Here is a 19,135-nt window from a genome sequence, read left to right on the forward strand (position 1 = left end):
CTGATAGCTGTGATTCCATTGGAATTAATTATTTCCGGTCCGTAATTTCACTGTCGTAAAATTACGGACACATGCTGGAGTGACTAAGCCTTAAATAATAAATGTATCGAGAAAAGCATACAGATAATCACATGAAACACCAACCTTTTAATTTTGAAATTTCATGAACGGTATGAACACTCCTCTTCCTCTCCTCTGCAGGTCATGGACATCGCCAAGTTGATGAAGGCCTACATCAGTATGATCGTCAAGAAGCGTTACAGCAACTCTCAGTCCGTCAGCAGCCACGGCAGTCAGTGTAGCGCCTGGTGAACTCCGCCCTTTAACCTTTGACCTTATGGCCACTTGCCAGAGTGCCGCAGAGGGTCGAGCATGGCCACCGCTGGCTGCGCATGGACGCCCGTCCTCGGCGCTCTGGAGAGAGCAGCTCGTACATTTGAGATGTCAGACTGACTGTGAATGCTGGAGACAAACCACAATGCTCTTAATGTTGACTAGCTCAATTTTTATTTTATTTTTTGACTGGTTTCATTCCAAAACATTAAACATCCACACCTGATAGATCAGAACTAGATCTGCTAAAGTGTCCTTGAATGATAACCGCAAAACTCTCTTTACCCAAAAGGAGAATTTCCCAGCTGTGATTGGGAATATGTTTGTGGCCAAGTGTGTACTGTCCAAAACCATGGACGTGCTGTGGATAAATCTCCATTTAGCACTCAGGAAAGCCACCTAGGAAGTAGATGAAACCAGGAAAAGTTGTTCATCTCTTTGTTTAAAGACAAAATTTAAAATATGGTGGACTTTGTTGCCGAGGTGGAAGAGGAAGTGATTGGCTCGATGGCGGTACAGACCAACAAGCCTTCAACAAGGAGCTGCACACAGTTGCCGTGATCTCAGATTACAACATTTGATATTACAAAAAGGTATGCACTAGGGGTGGGCGGACTGATTTCACCAACACTAAGTCTTGTTTTGAGTATCGATACTAGCGTCAATAGGACTGATACCAAAATAATGGAGCTGTCTCATGTTAGATTAATTTCTGGGCATGTTAAAATTAACAGAATCATTTTAAAAAGTACGGATATCAGTATCGATAGCAGTGATTCTGGACCTGGTATCGGCCACTGCTTGTATGTACCAAGTCCTCTTGCAAGCCACTATGACATATCGCAGAGGTTTGTGTTGGTGCACAGGAAAGCCTGTAGACCAGTGCAAATGCCATGCAGAGGCCGTAAGTCTGCATTAACAGAGAGCATGAACAACTGTAACTGTGTCTCAGGACAAAGAGTGAGAATGTAAAGCAGACCGATTACAAGAAACAACCTGAAAACACTTAGATTATCATAATGATAAGACATCTGATAGCAAGCAGGTTCCATCGCATAGAAAGTCAAGGAATAAAGCTCATAATCAATCACCAGAAGAGTGCAGACAAGTCATCACGCTGAGCTTAAGTTGCAGAAATTTGAATCTTTTTTTGATTGTTAGCTTTTCATAATCTCTCCCCAACAAACAAGCTACGTGAGTCATGTAACTTTACACAGACAAAACCATGAACCCTACTTTGTTTGCCAGTGCAAACATATAAAGCCCGGAAGTTATCAATGGGAAAAAAAGTTGATCTATCAACCTCAGTATCCTTATTTTTAAGTTATGTAACATTGCATTAATTAATTAGCCTCCTGAAACCATGAACTCAAGCACCTTGTATCTAAGGTTTTATGAATGTCAATGGCATGTACAGAATTAGCAACCTTCTTACAGTGAAACAATCTGTTATCCCTTAAAAAACATTTAAGGTGTGGTCTAAGACAACACAATGTTGTGTTTTCAGCTAAATCCAGAAGTGTATCCACGTATCTTAGTGCACTATCAAAATAAAACTGCATTAACGTCAAGTGGCCCATAGTGTTTACAACAAGAATAAATTGAATGAAGGCTAGTCTAGTCATTTGAGGACACAAATGATTACACAATAACGAAAGTATATCACAAACAATTTATCAAAACTTTTCCTCCTGACACCTACTGGGCTGGTAACATAGCCAAAGATGCTACAAATTCAACTTTCCCGCTGTTTCTCAGACCAAAGAAAACCAGCTGAAGGTTTAACACAACTCTGTTTTCTCATCAGTTCACTCTAAAAGTGCAGATGTGTCTTGTTTTGGAATAAAACAGTTAATTTCCTCCTGATGCTAATGTGCTGTGGCACTACAAGGACTGTTGTTGCAGAATGGGGCTATTTGTTACTGAGGGGTGTGTGTGTGTGTGTGTGTGCGTGTGTGTGAAGAAGATAGGCAAAAGAAAATAGTTGAAGCCCACAAGCCTTTTCCTCTGCTTTTAAAAACTCTGGGACTTGACCTTCTATACAAACATTATCCAGGACGTAAATACTGTAAATAATATGCAACTGTACTCGTCTCAAGCATTTCAAGTTTGTGATTGATTGTTTTGATTGATTTGCTGATAATACGAAAGTCACACAAGTGCCTGTTCAAACTAAAGCAGGACAAACTCAAGTCAGACTTTGTCTTATCGATGCCACTCTTGTTCCTGTGTAACCAGAATCTGGAAGGTGAGCCCACGTTTCTACTACCAATGTACTTTTACACTGCAGAATCTGTCCAGCTCCGCAAGTCATTCAAGCTATTGAAATTCAGTTTTTCTAGAAACAAATTTGTTAATACCGGCAGCATATGTCAAAACGCCCACATCTGTTGTTTTTGTGTGTGCAACGTCTTGATGCACATTAACTCGACGCGGTGCACCACTGTTCAGAGAACTAGGTTTGGGCCATATGGCAATCTATATATACTGTAAGATAATGTAGATATCAGCAGACTTTCTTATACTGCTTACCGAAGTATGTATACTTTTAATATCTCTGGTTTTATTAGCTTATTGTTGGCAAGGCAACAAATCATTGCACTGAACTGCTTTACGGTAATATTGGATTTTTATGTGATTTTTGTAACAATGTGATGAAGTGCATTGATTTGTCAGTAATCTAATTTGCTGGATTAGCCAAAATCTAACATTCCTGTCTGGTTATTTTGTCCATAAACACTTTCTCAATCAATTCTCCGGAACTATATCTCAATATAAAAGTGTATATACTAAATACAACATTTAATCCATATCACCCGCTCTTAATAAGAACCAAGGACTTGTTGCCATTGTTATTTTTGAATTGTAACAACACAAACATCCCCTTTAAACTAAAGAGGCTTACTGGAATATACAGTATATATATCCATATTTTGGGCTTTTTTTAATAAGTTTGGAGAGTTTTTTTGTGTTTTTCTTACAAAACAGTAACACAGGAAAAAAAACACATACTAAGAGATAGATCATTCATCTGTTTTGACTACAGATGATTCTCTTTTCCAGTGTACATAATTGCTTCCCCACACCTGCAAAGCACTTACAAATGCACAAGAACCACAAAATATGACTGAAAGCCAGAAATTGTCATTTTCATCGAACCCTTGAGAGCAGTTATTGTGTGCGGTATAAGGTAACTTAGACTGCGATGATTAAAACATTAGAAGTCAGCGGTGGATTTTGATGCGATCAGTCAGATTTTAGTTTGAATGACTTGCTCAGTTGGACTGTTTGCAGTGTAACATTCCTACAACATTTCACTGGAGCTCCGCGGGCGGCAGATCCATCCAAAGACGAGCGTGCAGGTTTCTTCCACAGTGCCTTGTTGTATATTGTGTACACTTATTTTGTTTTCCATGTGTGGTTCCTTATTATTTTGGTATAATGTGCAATGTTATATATATTATATAATCATGTGGCTGTACATTTTATACTGTAAGTCTTTGCCTTCAATTTTTTCTCCTGAATGACCACATGGCGATTTTCTCAATATAAAAATCTTGCTGTATTTTTCTCAATGCAACTATCCAACTGACAGTGGATCTTTGACACAATACTGGTATCTTGTTTTTTTTATCTGTATTAGCTGTGTTATGTATTGAAAGGATGATTCTAACAATAAATGGTTACATATTTGGTCTGAAGGTACATTCACTGTAACGTTTTTGCTTTATTTTACACTAGTTTAACAGACTGAACAGTAGTACTTTGTAATTAATTCGTTTGAAATCAGTTTGGTGCCAGGGATTTGACACACATAACAGTGCAATCATTAGAAAGTCTTGACAATCAGACTAAACAATCTTAAAAAACAGAACAAAAACAAACTTCCTCTACTTCTGACTGATAATTTAACTAACTTGGTGAGGTCATCTGTTCGTAGCTCCTTCCATCCACTACATAGTTCCCCTAAAAAATTCCACAATGCAACGAAAAACGTAGTGGCATGTACACTGCTTTCTGCTAACAATCCCACAATGCAATGTGCTTATTTTTATAGATATGAAAATTACAGTTCTGTGACTCTACAGCCGTTAGTGATGATGCAGCCTTTGTGAGATCAGAAATTATAATGATGTCGCATTACTTGTTACATCATCAGTGATATCATGGAATGTTGCCTTCGTGAGATCATAACGCCGCGTTCATGTCATATGGGATGGATGGTAGAGATGGGAAAGATCGCCATGTTTATGACTTGGAGACTTCAAGTCGCAAGACAATTCAAGACGGTTGTATGATTACAGAGTTGGTTCAGTGAGGGCTAAAAACGTGCATTGATAAAGCAGCACTATATCTCTTAAGTTTGGGTTTAATCACCTTGAATGACAGATATAAAGCATGGTTTCTCCTTAACAAAGCTGAAACAATAAAAAATGATGGCCAGAACATTAACCTATAGGATTGTAACATTATCTGGGAGAGTCTAGTGTTTCTTTGTGGCTCCTTCTACTTTGCAACTCTACTTGTTTGAGATCGTTCCTCCATCCCTGACTGATCATTTAACTTACCTGGAAATGTCACCTGTTCGTAGATCCATCCAGTCGTTTTCGGTGCATCTCCAGGTCCTTGTCGCGATGGCAGCAGACTCAATCTGGAAAAAGAATGTGACAAAATAATATAATAATTCTTGTACGTAACGGGTTCTACTTATAACCTCGCCGAGGCAACATGCTGTGATGTCACTGATGATGTCACAATTCCTGTTCAACAAAAAACTGGTTTGAATAGATCCCTATGATGTCACTAGTGATTGAGCCAGCATTTCTCGCACAGACATTGTGACATCATCGGTGACATAACAGACGTCGCCTTGGTGAGTTTATAAATAGAACCCGTTACATCCAGCAGGTCACCATTTGACAATGCCACGCAGACGCAGACGTGCTTCCCGCCCCGTCCGCAGACGCAGACGTGCTTCCCGCCCCGTCCGCAGACGCAGGAGAGTTGCCCGACGCAGACGCTAGGCAACCGCAATAAACATGTAGCCAAGCATCAAAATGACACTGCACTTAATTTTTTTAAGCCAAAGAACAGTTAAATAATCATATTAGGTACAGAGACGCGCGGATGCTAGGCAACTGCATTAAACAAGTAGTCCAAGCATCACAACAACAGTCAACAATTATCTTAAGCGCTAGAATAGCCAAATAAGTTGTATTGCATTTGCTCTTTTTAAAACATTACATGAAAAAAAGAATGAACCAGAAGCCGTATTAACCCTGATGAAGATTCTGGAGCCTTCATGGGAGGGTTTAATGACATCACTGTCTTCATGCAAGCTCCTCCGATGATGATTTGATGGGCATGAAACTCTGGCCTCTCCTCCGCCCAAGCTCATGAGTATTGTGGTAGAGCTGTTTGCCATGCCAAACAGATAGATAAAGCATGGTTTCTCCTTAACAAAACTGAAACAATAAAAAATGATGGCCAGAACACTAAGCTATAGGATTGTAACATTATCCGGGAGGGTCTAGTGTTTCTTTGTGGCCCCTTCTACTTTGCATCTCTACTTGTTTGAGATCGTTCCTCCATCCCTGACTGATCATTTAACTTACCTGGAAATGTCACCTGTTCGTAGATCCATCCAGTCGTTTTCGGTGCATCTCCAGGTCCTTGTCGCGATGGCAGCAGACTCAATCTGGAAAAAGAATGTGACAACATAATATAATAATTCTTGTACGTAACGGGTTCTACTTATAACCTCGCCGAGGCAACATGCTGTGATGTCACTGATGATGTCACAATTCCTGTTCAACAAAAACTGGTTTGAATGGATCCCTATGATGTCACTAGTGATTGAGCCAGCATTTCTCACACAGACATTGTGACATCATCGGTGACATAATAGACGTCGCCTTGGTGAGTTTATAAATAGAACCCGTTACATCCAACAGGTCACCATTTGACAATGCCACGCAGACGCAGACGTGCTTCCCGCCCCGTTCGCAGACGCAGACGTGCTTCCCGCCCCGTCCACAGACGCAGGAGAGTTGCCCGACGCAGACGCTAGGCAACCGCAATAAACATGTAGCCAAGCATCAAAATGACACTGCACTTGATTTTTTTAAGCCAAAGAACAGTTAAATAATCATATTAGGTACAGAGACGCAGATGCTAGGCAACTGCATTAAACAAGTAATAATAATAATAATAATAAAACTTTATTTATAGAGCACTTATCAAAACAAAGTACAAAGTGCTTCACAACAAGACAACATCAAGGGCACACACACAACAAGGGCAACATCACAGTGAATGACAAAATATAAAGAAATAAAACACATAAAATACACAAAAGCAATAAAATAAACAGTAAAATAAACAACCAATTCAGGTGAAATCAGGATATGCTTTCAGATAAAAATGTGTTTTGAGACAAGACTTAAACGAAGACACTGACTCAGACAACCTAATTTCTTCGTTGTTCCAGAGCCTCGGGGCCCTGACAGCAAAAGCTCTGTCCCCCTTAGTTTTCATCCTGGACTCAGGAACAGACAGGAGACCCCTGCCCGAAGATCTCAAACTACGTGAAGGTTCATAAGGGATTACAAGGTCTAAAATATAGTCTGGGGCCAGGCCATGAAGAGCCTTAAAAGTAATCAACAAGATCTTAAAATCAATCCCAAAACAAACAGGGAGCCAATGTAAAGAGGCTAAAACAGGTGTTACGTGGTCATACTTCTTGGTCCTGGTTAACAGCCGAGCAGCTGAGTTTTGTACAGTCTGCAGTCGTGTCAGAGTTTTTGATTAAGACAAGTGAACAGGCTGTTACAATAATCAAGGCGTGAGGAGATAAAAGCATGCACAACAGTTTCTGCATCACTAAGATTTAAAATAGATCATATTTTTGCAATATTTCTGAGTTGACAAAAACATGATTGGACAAGCTTAGTGATGTGTTGCTCAAAAACATAAATTGCTATCAAACAGGACACCAAGATTTCTTGCAACAGGCTTGATATGTTGTGACAGGTTACCAGTGGATGGCAGTATTTGTTTAGTGATGTGTTGGGGCCCAATAACAAGTATTTCAGTTTTATTTGAGTTGAGCTGAAGAAAATTTATCGACATCCAATTTTTATGTCAGACAGGCAGTCCTGCAGAGAACTCAGCGTACTAAGGTCAGTGGGCTTGACAGGGAGGTACAACTGTGTGTCATCCGCATAACAATGAAAAGAAATACCAAGTCTGCGGATTACATCACCCAAGGGAAGCATGTATAAGGAGAACAATATTGGTCCCAGAATTGAACCTTGAGGCACACTGTACTTGATATGGGAAAAGGATGACATGAAGTTATTAATGCTAACACAGAATTTCCTATTGGACAGATAAGATGCGAACCAGTCTAGTGCAGTGCCAGATATGCCCACCCAGTGCCTCAGTCTATCTAAAAGAATGCCATGATCAATTGTGTCGAAGGCAGCACTTAAGTCCAACAGCACAAGAATTGAACACATGCCTGCGTCTGCATTCATTAAAAGGTCATTAGTGACTTTGAGAAGGGCTGTCTCAGTGCTGTGGTGTTGACGAAAGCCAGATTGGAACTTTTCAAAAGTAATATTGCTTTCCACAGCAGCAAGAAGCTGCTTGGATACAAGTTTTTCGAGAATCTTCGAAATAAAAGGCAATTTGGATATTGGGCGGTAGTTATCCAGGAGGGTGGGATCAAGCCCAGGTTTTTATAGGACTGGCTGGACACATGCTGTTTTAAAGAAATCAGGGACACAGCCAGTAGACAGCGAGCTGTTAAAAATAATTTGTAAAAGGGGTGCAATACAATCCATAACTTCCAATAGAAACCTAGTTGGGATTTTGTCCAGAGGGCTGGAGGATACTCTAATAAGTGACATGATGTCTGCGAGTTCAGGCAGAGTAACAGTAACACATCACTGTCTTCATGCAAGCTCCTCCGATGATGATTTGATGGGCATGAAACTCTGGCCTCTCCTCCGCCCAAGCTCATGAGTATTGTGGTAGAGCTGTTTGCCATGCCAAACAGATAGATAAAGCATGGTTTCTCCTTAAAGCTGAAACAATAAAAAATGATGGCCAGAACACTAACCTATAGGATTGTAACATTATCAGGGAGAGTCTAGTGTTTCTTTGTGGCTCCTTCTACTTTGCAACTCTACTTGCTTGAGATCGTTCCTCCATCCCTGACTGATCATTTAACTTACCTGGAAATGTCACCTGTTCGTAGATCCATCCAGTCGTTTTCGGTGCATCTCCAGGTCCTTGTCGCGATGGCAGCAGACTCAATCTGGAAAAAGAATGTGACAACATAATATAATAATTCTTGTACGTAACGGGTTCTACTTATAACCTCGCCGAGGCAACATGCTGTGATGTCACTGATGATGTCACAATTCCTGTTCAACAAAAAACTGGTTTGAATATGATGTCACTAGTGATTGAGCCAGCATTTCTCGCACAGACATTGTGACATCATCGGTGACATAATAGACGTCGCCTTGGTGAGTTTATAAATAGAACCCGTTACATCCAGCAGGTCACCATTTGACAATGCCACGCAGACGCAGACGTGCTTCCCGCCCCGTTCGCAGACGCAGGAGACCTCGCAGGTCCTCTGCTGTCCACAGACGCAGGAGAGTTGTCAGACACAGACGCTAGGTAACCGCAATAAACATGTAGCCAAGCATCAAAATGACACTGCACTCAATCAATTTTTTTAAACCATACAACAGTAAAATAAGTTCTACTGCATTTAGATTTTTATAATTACCATCTACATCACATTAGGGGGGAAAAACTAAGAAAAACAGCAGGTGGACTCAGCATGAGCAGTCCAAGGAGCCCTCATGACATCAGTGTCATGTAGTTCTTCCGATGATTCATGGAACCCAGTGAGGTCATGTGATCTACCTTGATGAACTTTTAATGCAACCCATTAAAGGATGTTAGCCATGTGCATCATTTCTTGCTTAACCGTTGCTTCCTCTCTCTTTTTTTTTTTGTTTTCTTGATCTTCTGTTACTATCTCCTTACACGTTGTTATATTCTTTTTGTTTTGATCTCACATTTTTTTCTTGAATAGTTTTACTCTCATTCCTTCTTTCTTTTACTTTCAATCATCTCTATCTTTCCTACTTTGTCTTCCTTCCTCTCTTGATATTTGAGGAGTAGCTGTTTGAAAGCCTTACTCCGACACAGTCCCAGGTGTGTGGGCCCCAGCATTAACATGACATGAACAGATAAGCGGTCTGGCTCAGGCTAAGCTCAGCCTTTCCCTTTGACAGAAGGAGAATGCAGCAGAATCAGCTATGACATGATAGTTGGCAATGCTTTCCTGCTTCCTGATCTGGCTAACGTTCAGATCCCAAGATGGTATGACTCTAACCCCTCATGTCCAAGGTGCCCAGTCTGTCCTTCAGCAGCCAGCACGCTTTGTGTCATTTTTCTGTGTGTTTTAATAGCATGTTACAGGCACTGGATTTGTTTTGATATGCATAAACATATTAATTAATACATTTCTGTATTAACTGTGCCAACACAGAAGTTAGCAAACTACTAGAAACAACCACTAGAAACCCCATCTTCTTAGATCAGGCAAAATTCTAAATAAACCAAGTGCTAGGCTGAACATTAACAGGACCATTAATAAGAGGGATTGATGACATCAATGTCATAATGTACTTCCTCTGATGATGTCATTGATTGTCTCATGTGAATTGTGACATCATCAGTGACATCACAGAGCCTTGCCTGGGAGTTTATGAATAGAACCCGTTACATCCTGCAGGTCACCATTTGACAATGCCACGCAGACGCAGACGTGCTTCCCGCCCCGTTCGCAGACGCAGACGTGCTTCCCGCCCCATTCGCAGACGCAGACGTGCTTCCCGCCCCGTCCGCAGACGCAGGAGAGTTGCCCGACGCAGACGCTAGGCAACCGCAATAAACATGTAGCCAAGCATCAAAATGACACTGCACTTTTAAGCCAAAGAACAGTTAAATAATCATATTAGGTACAGAGACGCACGGATGCTAGGCAACTGCATTAAACAAGTAGTCCAAGCATCACAACAGTCAACAAGCAACAGTTTCTGCATCACTAAGATTTAAAATAGATCGTATTTTTGCAAAATTTCTGAGTTGACAAAAACATGATTGGACAAGCTTAGTGATGTGTTGCTCAAAACATAAATTGCTATCAAACAGGACACCAAGATTTCTTGCAACAGGCTTGATATGTTGTGACAGGTTACCAGTGGATGGCAGTATTTGTTTAGTGATGTGTTGGGGCCCAATAACAAGTATTTCAGTTTTATTTGAGTTGAGCTGAAGAAAATTTATCGACATCCAATTTTTTATGTCAGACAGGCAGTCCTGCAGAGAACTCAGCGTACTAAGGTCAGTGGGCTTGACAGGGAGGTACAACTGTGTGTCATCCGCATAACAATGAAAAGAAATACCAAGTCTGCGGATTACATCACCCAAGGGAAGCATGTATAAGGAGAACAATATTGGTCCCAGAATTGAACCTTGAGGCACACTGTACTTGATATGGGAAAAGGATGACAGGATAACACAGAATTTCCTATTGGACAGATAAGATGCGAACCAGTCTAGTGCAGTGCCAGATATGCCCACCCAGTGCCTCAGTCTATCTAAAAGAATGCCATGATCAATTGTGTCGAAGGCAGCACTTAAGTCCAACAGCACAAGAATTGAACACATGCCTGCGTCTGCATTCATTAAAAGGTCATTAGTGACTTTGAGAAGGGCTGTCTCAGTGCTGTGGTGTTGACGAAAGCCAGATTGGAACTTTTCAAAAGTATTATTGCTTTCCACAGCAGCAAGAAGCTGCTTGGATACAAGTTTTTCGAGAATCTTCAAATAAAAGGCAATTTGGATATTGGGCGGTAGTTATCCAGGAGGGTGGGATCAAGCCCAGGTTTTTAGGACTGGCTGGACACATGCTGTTTTAAAGAAATCAGGGACACAGCCAGTAGACAGCGAGCTGTTAAAAATAATTTGTAAAAGGGGTGCAATACAATCCATAACTTCCAATAGAAACCTAGTTGGGATTTTGTCCAGAGGGCTGGAGGATACTCTAATAAGTGACATGATGTCTGCGAGTTCAGGCAGAGTAACAGCAGAAAAATTGCTCAAAGAATCCCTGAGCAGGTGATCCACATCTAAAAAGGCAGGATTGGGGGTGATATCAGATCTTATTAACTCCACCTTTCCAGCAAAGTGCAAAAGAAACTTTTCACAATCAGCATCACACTCAGCACGGGCACAAGGAGAGGCTGGGTTAACTAACTGATCCACAGTCTTAAACAGGAATCTGGGATTGTGCTGATGGGCAGAAATAAGTGCAGAGAAATGACATGTTCTTGCATCCTTCACCATCTTATTATAAAGGCGTAATAACTCTTTCACGGCCACAAAGTGGACCTGGAGACCTGATTTCTTCCATCTGCGTTCTGCTCTTCTGCATTTCTTTTTACAGCTTCGAATACTGTCATTTAACCATAGCTGTTTTCTAGTCTTTGAGTTTTGTCTATTTTTCAGAGGAGCTATGAGATCTAAGGTTGAAGAACACAGGGAGTTAAAATAATCAACCAAATCGTTGGTGTTGGAGGAATCGGAAACACACTGCCAGGAGGATTGAACAGTGTACAGAATTTTGAGGCACTATGCTCATTAAGGACGCGTGTGTACTTAGAGTGGGATAAGACAGTACTAGCAGCCTCTAATTCACAGTTACAAACAATGCATAGGTGATCAGATACAAACATGTCCCTGATTTCCATAGATGGGGTTTTCAGGCCCAAAGTAAAGACTAGGTCTAAGGAGTGGCCACGGGAATGAGTTTGGCCAGACACATGTTGTTGAAAGTTGAAAGAGTTAGTGATATTTAAAAAATCAGCAGCAAGGGCATTAGAGGAGTTATCAACATGAATATTAAAATCACCACAAAGAACAATTCTATCATAATTTAACACAAGACTGGATAAAAACTCAGGGAGTTCCAACAAGAAGGAGCCAGCTGGTTTAGGGGGGCGATATATATTAGCAAATATAACTGGGAGGGGGCCACCAAGTTTAAACATGAGCACTTCAAAGGAGGAAAAATCATTGCAAGCTATGAGGTCACACTTAAAATGCTTCCTATAGACAGTAACAAGGCCCCCACCTTGACCACAGACCCTAGGGCAGCTAAAGCAGTCAAAATCAGGAGGGCACAATTCAGCCAGCTGACTGTGATCACCAGGACGTAACCAGGATTCAGTTAAAAACAAAGTCTAAATCAGTAGAAGAGATAAAATCATTTAAAATAAACATTTTGTTAGAGAGGATCTTACATTCAGAAGAGCCGTCTTAAAAGTCTGTGCTGCATCCGATTTGAGGTTGAGACTGGAGGTAGGGTTCTGGTCCGGATCTTTATTAAGTTATTATTATTGCTGTGTCTGTTTCGCATTAAGGACCTATCCGAAATTACCACAGGAATATTAAAAGTGGCACTAGAGGGATCCGGGCTCCAGATAGCAGCACTATGAACAGACCACAAGGGGGAGTTAGTGACAGCAGAGGATGCGTGGCTGTTTTTAGTGGGCAGAGAAGAGGAAGAAAAAGAGCGAGGGGAAACAGGTGATGTAAATAGTCAACTACGTGAGGAGGACAGCACAGCGTGCTGCAGGTTAGCCGCCAGCATGCAAGTAGTCCAAGCATCACAACAACAGTCAACAATTATCTTAAGCGCTAGAATAGCCAAATAAGTTGTATTGCATTTGCTCTTTTTAAAACATTACATGAAAAAAAGAATGAACCAGAAGCCGTATTAACCCTGATGAAGAATCTTGAGCCTTCATGGGAGGGTTTAATGACATCACTGTCTTCATGCAAGCTCCTCCAATGATGATTTGATGGGCATGAAACTCTGGCCTCTCCTCCGCCCAAGCTCATGAGTATTGTGGTAGAGCTGTTTGCCATGCCAAACAGATAGATAAAGCATGGTTTCTCCTTAACAAAGCTGAAACAATAAAAATGATGGCCAGAACACTAACTTATAGGATTGTAACATTATCCGGGAGGTCTAGTGTTTCTTTGTGGCCCTTCTACTTTGCATCTCTACTTGCTTGAGATCGTTCCTCCATCCCTGACTGATCATTTAACTTACCTGGAAATGTCACCTGTTCGTAGATCCATCCAGTCGTTTTGCATGCATCTCCAGGTCCTTGTCGCGATGGCAGCAGACTCAATCTGGAAAAAGAATGTGACAACATAATATAATAATTCTTGTACGTGAACGGGTTCTACTTATAACCTCGCCGAGGCAACATGCTGTGATGTCACTGATGATGTCACAATTCCTGTTCAACAAAAACTGGTTTGAATAGATCCCTATGATGTCACTAGTGATTGAGCCAGCATTTCTCACACAGACATTGTGACATCATCGGTGACATAATAGACGTCGCCTTGGTGAGTTTATAAATGGAACCCGTTACATCCAACAGGTCACCATTTGACAATGCCACGCAGACGCAGACGCGCTTCCCGCCCGTTCGCAGAGCGCAGACGCGCGTGCTTCCCGCCCGTCCCACAGACGCAGGAGAGTTGCCCGCGCGCAGACGCTAGGCAACCGCAATAAACATGTAGCCAAGCATCAAAATGACACTGCACTTGATTTTTTTAAGCCAAAGAACAGTTAAATAATCATATTAGGTACAGAGACGCAGATGCTAGGCAACTGCATTAAACAAGTAATAATAATAATAATAATAAAACTTTATTTATAGAGCACTTATCAAAACAAAGTACAAAGTGCTTCACAACAAGACAACATCAAGGGCACACACACAACAAGGGCAACATCACAGTGAATGACAAAATATAAAGAAATAAAACACATAAAATACACAAAAGCAATAAAATAAACAGTAAAATAAACAACCAGTTCAGGTGAAATCAGGATATGCTTTCAGATAAAAATGTGTTTTGAGACAAGACTTAAACGAAGACACTGACTCAGACAACCTAATTTCTTCGTTGTTCCAGAGCCTCGGGGCCCTGACAGCAAAAGCTCTGTCCCCCTTAGTTTTCATCCTGGACTCAGGAACAGACAGGAGACCCCTGCCCGAAGATCTCAAACTACGTGAAGGTTCATAAGGGATTACAAGGTCTAAAATATAGTCTGGGGCCAGGCCATGAAGAGCCTTAAAAGTAATCAACAAGATCTTAAAATCAATCCCAAAACAAACAGGGAGCCAATGTAAAGAGGCTAAAACAGGTGTTACGTGGTCATACTTCTTGGTCCTGGTTAACAGCCGAGCAGCTGAGTTTTGTACAGTCTGCAGTCGTGTCAGAGTTTTTGATTAAGACAAGTGAACAGGCTGTTACAATAATCAAGGCGTGAGGAGATAAAAGCATGCACAACAGTTTCTGCATCACTAAGATTTAAAATAGATCATATTTTTGCAATATTTCTGAGTTGACAAAAACATGATTGGACAAGCTTAGTGATGTGTTGCTCAAAACATAAATTGCTATCAAACAGGACACCAAGATTTCTTGCAACAGGCTTGATATGTTGTGACAGGTTACCAGTGGATGGCAGTATTTGTTTAGTGATGTGTTGGGGCCCAATAACAAGTATTTCAGTTTTATTTGAGTTGAGCTGAAGAAAATTTATCGACATCCAATTTTTTATGTCAGACAGGCAGTCCTGCAGAGAACTCAGCGTACTAAGGTCAGTGGGCTTGACAGGGAGGTACAACTGTGTGTCATCCGCATAACAATGAAAAGAAATACCAAGTCTGCGGATTACATCACCCAAGGGAAGCATGTATAAGGAGAACAATATTGGTCCCAGAATTGAACCTTGAGGCACACTGTACTTGATATGGGAAAAGGATGACATGAAGTTATTAATGCTAACACAGAATTTCCTATTGGACAGATAAGATGCGAACCAGTCTAGTGCAGTGCCAGATATGCCCACCCAGTGCCTCAGTCTATCTAAAAGAATGCCATGATCAATTGTGTCGAAGGCAGCACTTAAGTCCAACAGCACAAGAATTGAACACATGCCTGCGTCTGCATTCATTAAAAGGTCATTAGTGACTTTGAGAAGGGCTGTCTCAGTGCTGTGGTGTTGACGAAAGCCAGATTGGAACTTTTCAAAAGTAATATTGCTTTCCACAGCAGCAAGAAGCTGCTTGGATACAAGTTTTTCGAGAATCTTCGAAATAAAAGGCAATTTGGATATTGGGCGGTAGTTATCCAGGAGGGTGGGATCAAGCCCAGGTTTTTATAGGACTGGCTGGACACATGCTGTTTTAAAGAAATCAGGGACACAGCCAGTAGACAGCGAGCTGTTAAAAATAATTTGTAAAAGGGGTGCAATACAATCCATAACTTCCAATAGAAACCTAGTTGGGATTTTGTCCAGAGGGCTGGAGGATACTCTAATAAGTGACATGATGTCTGCGAGTTCAGGCAGAGTAACAGCAGAAAAATTGCTCAAAGAATCCCTGAGCAGGTGATCCACATCTAAAAAGGCAGGATTGGGGGTGATATCAGATCTTATTAACTCCACCTTTCCAGCAAAGTGCAAAAGAAACTTTTCACAATCAGCATCACACTCAGCACGGGCACAAGGAGAGGCTGGGTTAACTAACTGATCCACAGTCTTAAACAGGAATCTGGGATTGTGCTGATGGGCAGAAATAAGTGCAGAGAAATGACATGTTCTTGCATCCTTCACCATCTTATTATAAAGGCGTAATAACTCTTTCACGGCCACAAAGTGGACCTGGAGACCTGATTTCTTCCATCTGCGTTCTGCTCTTCTGCATTTCTTTTTACAGCTTCGAATACTGTCATTTAACCATGGCTGTTTTCTAGTCTTTGAGTTTTGTCTATTTTTCAGAGGAGCTATGAGATCTAAGGTTGAAGAACACAGGGAGTTAAAATAATCAACCAAATCGTTGGTGTTGGAGGAATCGGGAAACACACTGCCAGGAGGATTGAACAGTGTACAGAATTTTGAGGCACTATGCTCATTAAGGACGCGTGTGTACTTAGAGTGGGATAAGACAGTACTAGCAGCCTCTAATTCACAGTTACAAACAATGCATAGGTGATCAGATACAAACATGTCCCTGATTTCCATAGATGGGGTTTTCAGGCCCAAAGTAAAGACTAGGTCTAAGGAGTGGCCACGGGAATGAGTTTGGCCAGACACATGTTGTTGAAAGTTGAAAGAGTTAGTGATATTTAAAAAATCAGCAGCAAGGGCATTAGAGGAGTTATCAACATGAATATTAAAATCACCACAAAGAACAATTCTATCATAATTTAACACAAGACTGGATAAAAACTCAGGGAGTTCCAACAAGAAGGAGCCAGCTGGTTTAGGGGGGCGATATATAATAACAAATATAACTGGGAGGGGGCCATCAAGTTTAAACATGAGCACTTCAAAGGAGGAAAAATCATTGCAAGCTATGAGGTCACACTTAAAATGCTTCCTATAGACAGTAACGAGGCCCCCACCTTGACCACAGACCCTAGGGCAGCTAAAGCAGTCAAAATCAGGAGGGCACAATTCAGCCAGCTGACTGTGATCACCAGGACGTAACCAGGATTCAGTTAAAAACAAAGTCTAAATCAGTAGAAGAGATAAAATCATTTAAAATAAACATTTTGTTAGAGAGGGATCTTACATTCAGAAGAGCCGTCTTAAAAAGTCTGTGCTGCATCCGATTTGAGGTTGAGACTGGAGGTAGGGTTCTGGTCCGGATCTTTATTAAGTTATTATTATTGCTGTGTCTGTTTCGCATTAAGGACCTATCCGAAATTACCACAGGAATATTAAAAGTGGCACTAGAGGGATCCGGGCTCCAGATAGCAGCACTATGAACAGACCACAAGGGGGAGTTAGTGACAGCAGAGGATGCGTGGCTGTTTTTAGTGGGCAGAGAAGAGGAAGAAAAAGAGTGAGGGGAAACAGGTGATGTAAATAGTCAACTACGTGAGGAGGACAGCACAGCGTGCTGCAGGTTAGCCGCCAGCATGCAAGTAGTCCAAGCATCACAACAACAGTCAACAATTATCTTAAGCGCTAGAATAGCCAAATAAGTTGTATTGCATTTGCTCTTTTTAAAACATTACATGAAAAAAAGAATGAACCAGAAGCCGTATTAACCCTGATGAAGAATCTTGAGCCTTCATGGGAGGGTTTAATGACATCACTGTCTTCATGCAAGCTCCTCCGATGATGATTTGATGGGCATGAAACTCTGGCCTCTCCTCCGCCCAAGCTCATGAGTATTGTGGTAGAGCTGTTTGCCATGCCAAACAGATAGATAAAGCATGGTTTCTCCTTAACAAAGCTGAAACAATAAAAAATGATGGCCAGAACACTAACCTATAGGATTGTAACATTATCCGGGAGAGTCTAGTGTTTCTTTGTGGCTCCTTCTACTTTGCAACTCTACTTGCTTGAGATCGTTCCTCCATCCCTGACTGATCATTTAACTTACCTGGAAATGTCACCTGTTCGTAGATCCATCCAGTCGTTTTCGGTGCATCTCCAGGTCCTTGTCGCGATGGCAGCAGACTCAATCTGGAAAAAGAATGTGACAACATAATATAATAATTCTTGTACGTAACGGGTTCTACTTATAACCTCGCCGAGGCAACATGCTGTGATGTCACTGATGATGTCACAATTCCTGTTCAACAAAAAACTGGTTTGAATGGATCCCTATGATGTCACTAGTGATTGAGCCAGCATTTCTCGCACAGACATTGTGACATCATCGGTGACATAATAGACGTCGCCTTGGTGAGTTTATAAATGGAACCCGTTACATCCAGCAGGTCACCATTTGACAATGCCACGCAGACGCAGACGTGCTTCCCGCCCCGTCCGCAGACGCAGACGTGCTTCCCGCCCCGTCCGCAGACGCAGGAGAGTTGCCCGACGCAGACGCTAGGCAACCGCAATAAACATGTAGCCAAGCATCAAAATGACACTGCACTTAATTTTTTTAAGCCAAAGAACAGTTAAATAATCATATTAGGTACAGAGACGCGCGGATGCTAGGCAACTGCATTAAACAAGTAGTCCAAGCATCACAACAACAGTCAACAATTATCTTAAGCGCTAGAATAGCCAAATAAGTTGTATTGCATTTGCTCTTTTTAAAACATTACATGAAAAAAAGAATGAACCAGAAGCCGTATTAACCCTGATGAAGATTCTGGAGCCTTCATGGGAGGGTTTAATGACATCACTGTCTTCATGCAAGCTCCTCCGATGATGATTTGATGGGCATGAAACTCTGGCCTCTCCTCCGCCCAAGCTCATGAGTATTGTGGTAGAGCTGTTTGCCATGCCAAACAGATAGATAAAGCATGGTTTCTCCTTAACAAAGCTGAAACAATAAAAAATGATGGCCAGAACACTAACCTATAGGATTGTAACATTATCCGGGAGGGTCTAGTGTTTCTTTGTGGCCCCTTCTACTTTGCATCTCTACTTGTTTGAGATCGTTCCTCCATCCCTGACTGATCATTTAACTTACCTGGAAATGTCACCTGTTCGTAGATCCATCCAGTCGTTTTCGGTGCATCTCCAGGTCCTTGTCGCGATGGCAGCAGACTCAATCTGGAAAAAGAATGTGACAACATAATATAATAATTCTTGTACGTAACGGGTTCTACTTATAACCTCGCCGAGGCAACATGCTGTGATGTCACT

The 19,135-nt window shown here is 41.4% G+C and overlaps 1 protein-coding gene and 1 long non-coding RNA gene across 3 annotated transcripts in view; one reads left to right on the forward strand and one right to left on the reverse strand.

Moving 5' to 3' along the window:
- Window positions 1-4,038, forward strand: part of myo10 (myosin X) — a 140,305-nt gene extending 136,267 nt beyond the window's left edge. For both annotated transcript variants that reach the window (XM_044218489.1, XM_044218490.1), the window contains exon 41: window positions 202-4,038. In XM_044218489.1, coding sequence (XP_044074424.1) covers window positions 202-312 — 111 coding nt within the window. In that variant the 3' untranslated portion in view covers window positions 313-4,038. The remainder of the gene's footprint in view (window positions 1-201) is intronic.
- Window positions 4,039-8,388: 4,350 nt separating this feature from the next.
- On the reverse strand, window positions 8,389-13,583 carry LOC122886389. The gene is made up of 2 exons (XR_006380339.1): window positions 13,544-13,583; window positions 8,389-8,656 (listed from the first exon to the last, which is right to left on the reverse strand). It is a non-coding gene; the product is annotated as an uncharacterized LOC122886389 (long non-coding RNA).
- Window positions 13,584-19,135: the final 5,552 nt, after the last annotated feature.

The sequence above is a fragment of the Siniperca chuatsi genome, linkage group LG13, assembly GCF_020085105.1.
Source record: "Siniperca chuatsi isolate FFG_IHB_CAS linkage group LG13, ASM2008510v1, whole genome shotgun sequence".
Classification (NCBI taxonomy): Eukaryota; Metazoa; Chordata; class Actinopteri; order Centrarchiformes; family Sinipercidae; genus Siniperca; species Siniperca chuatsi.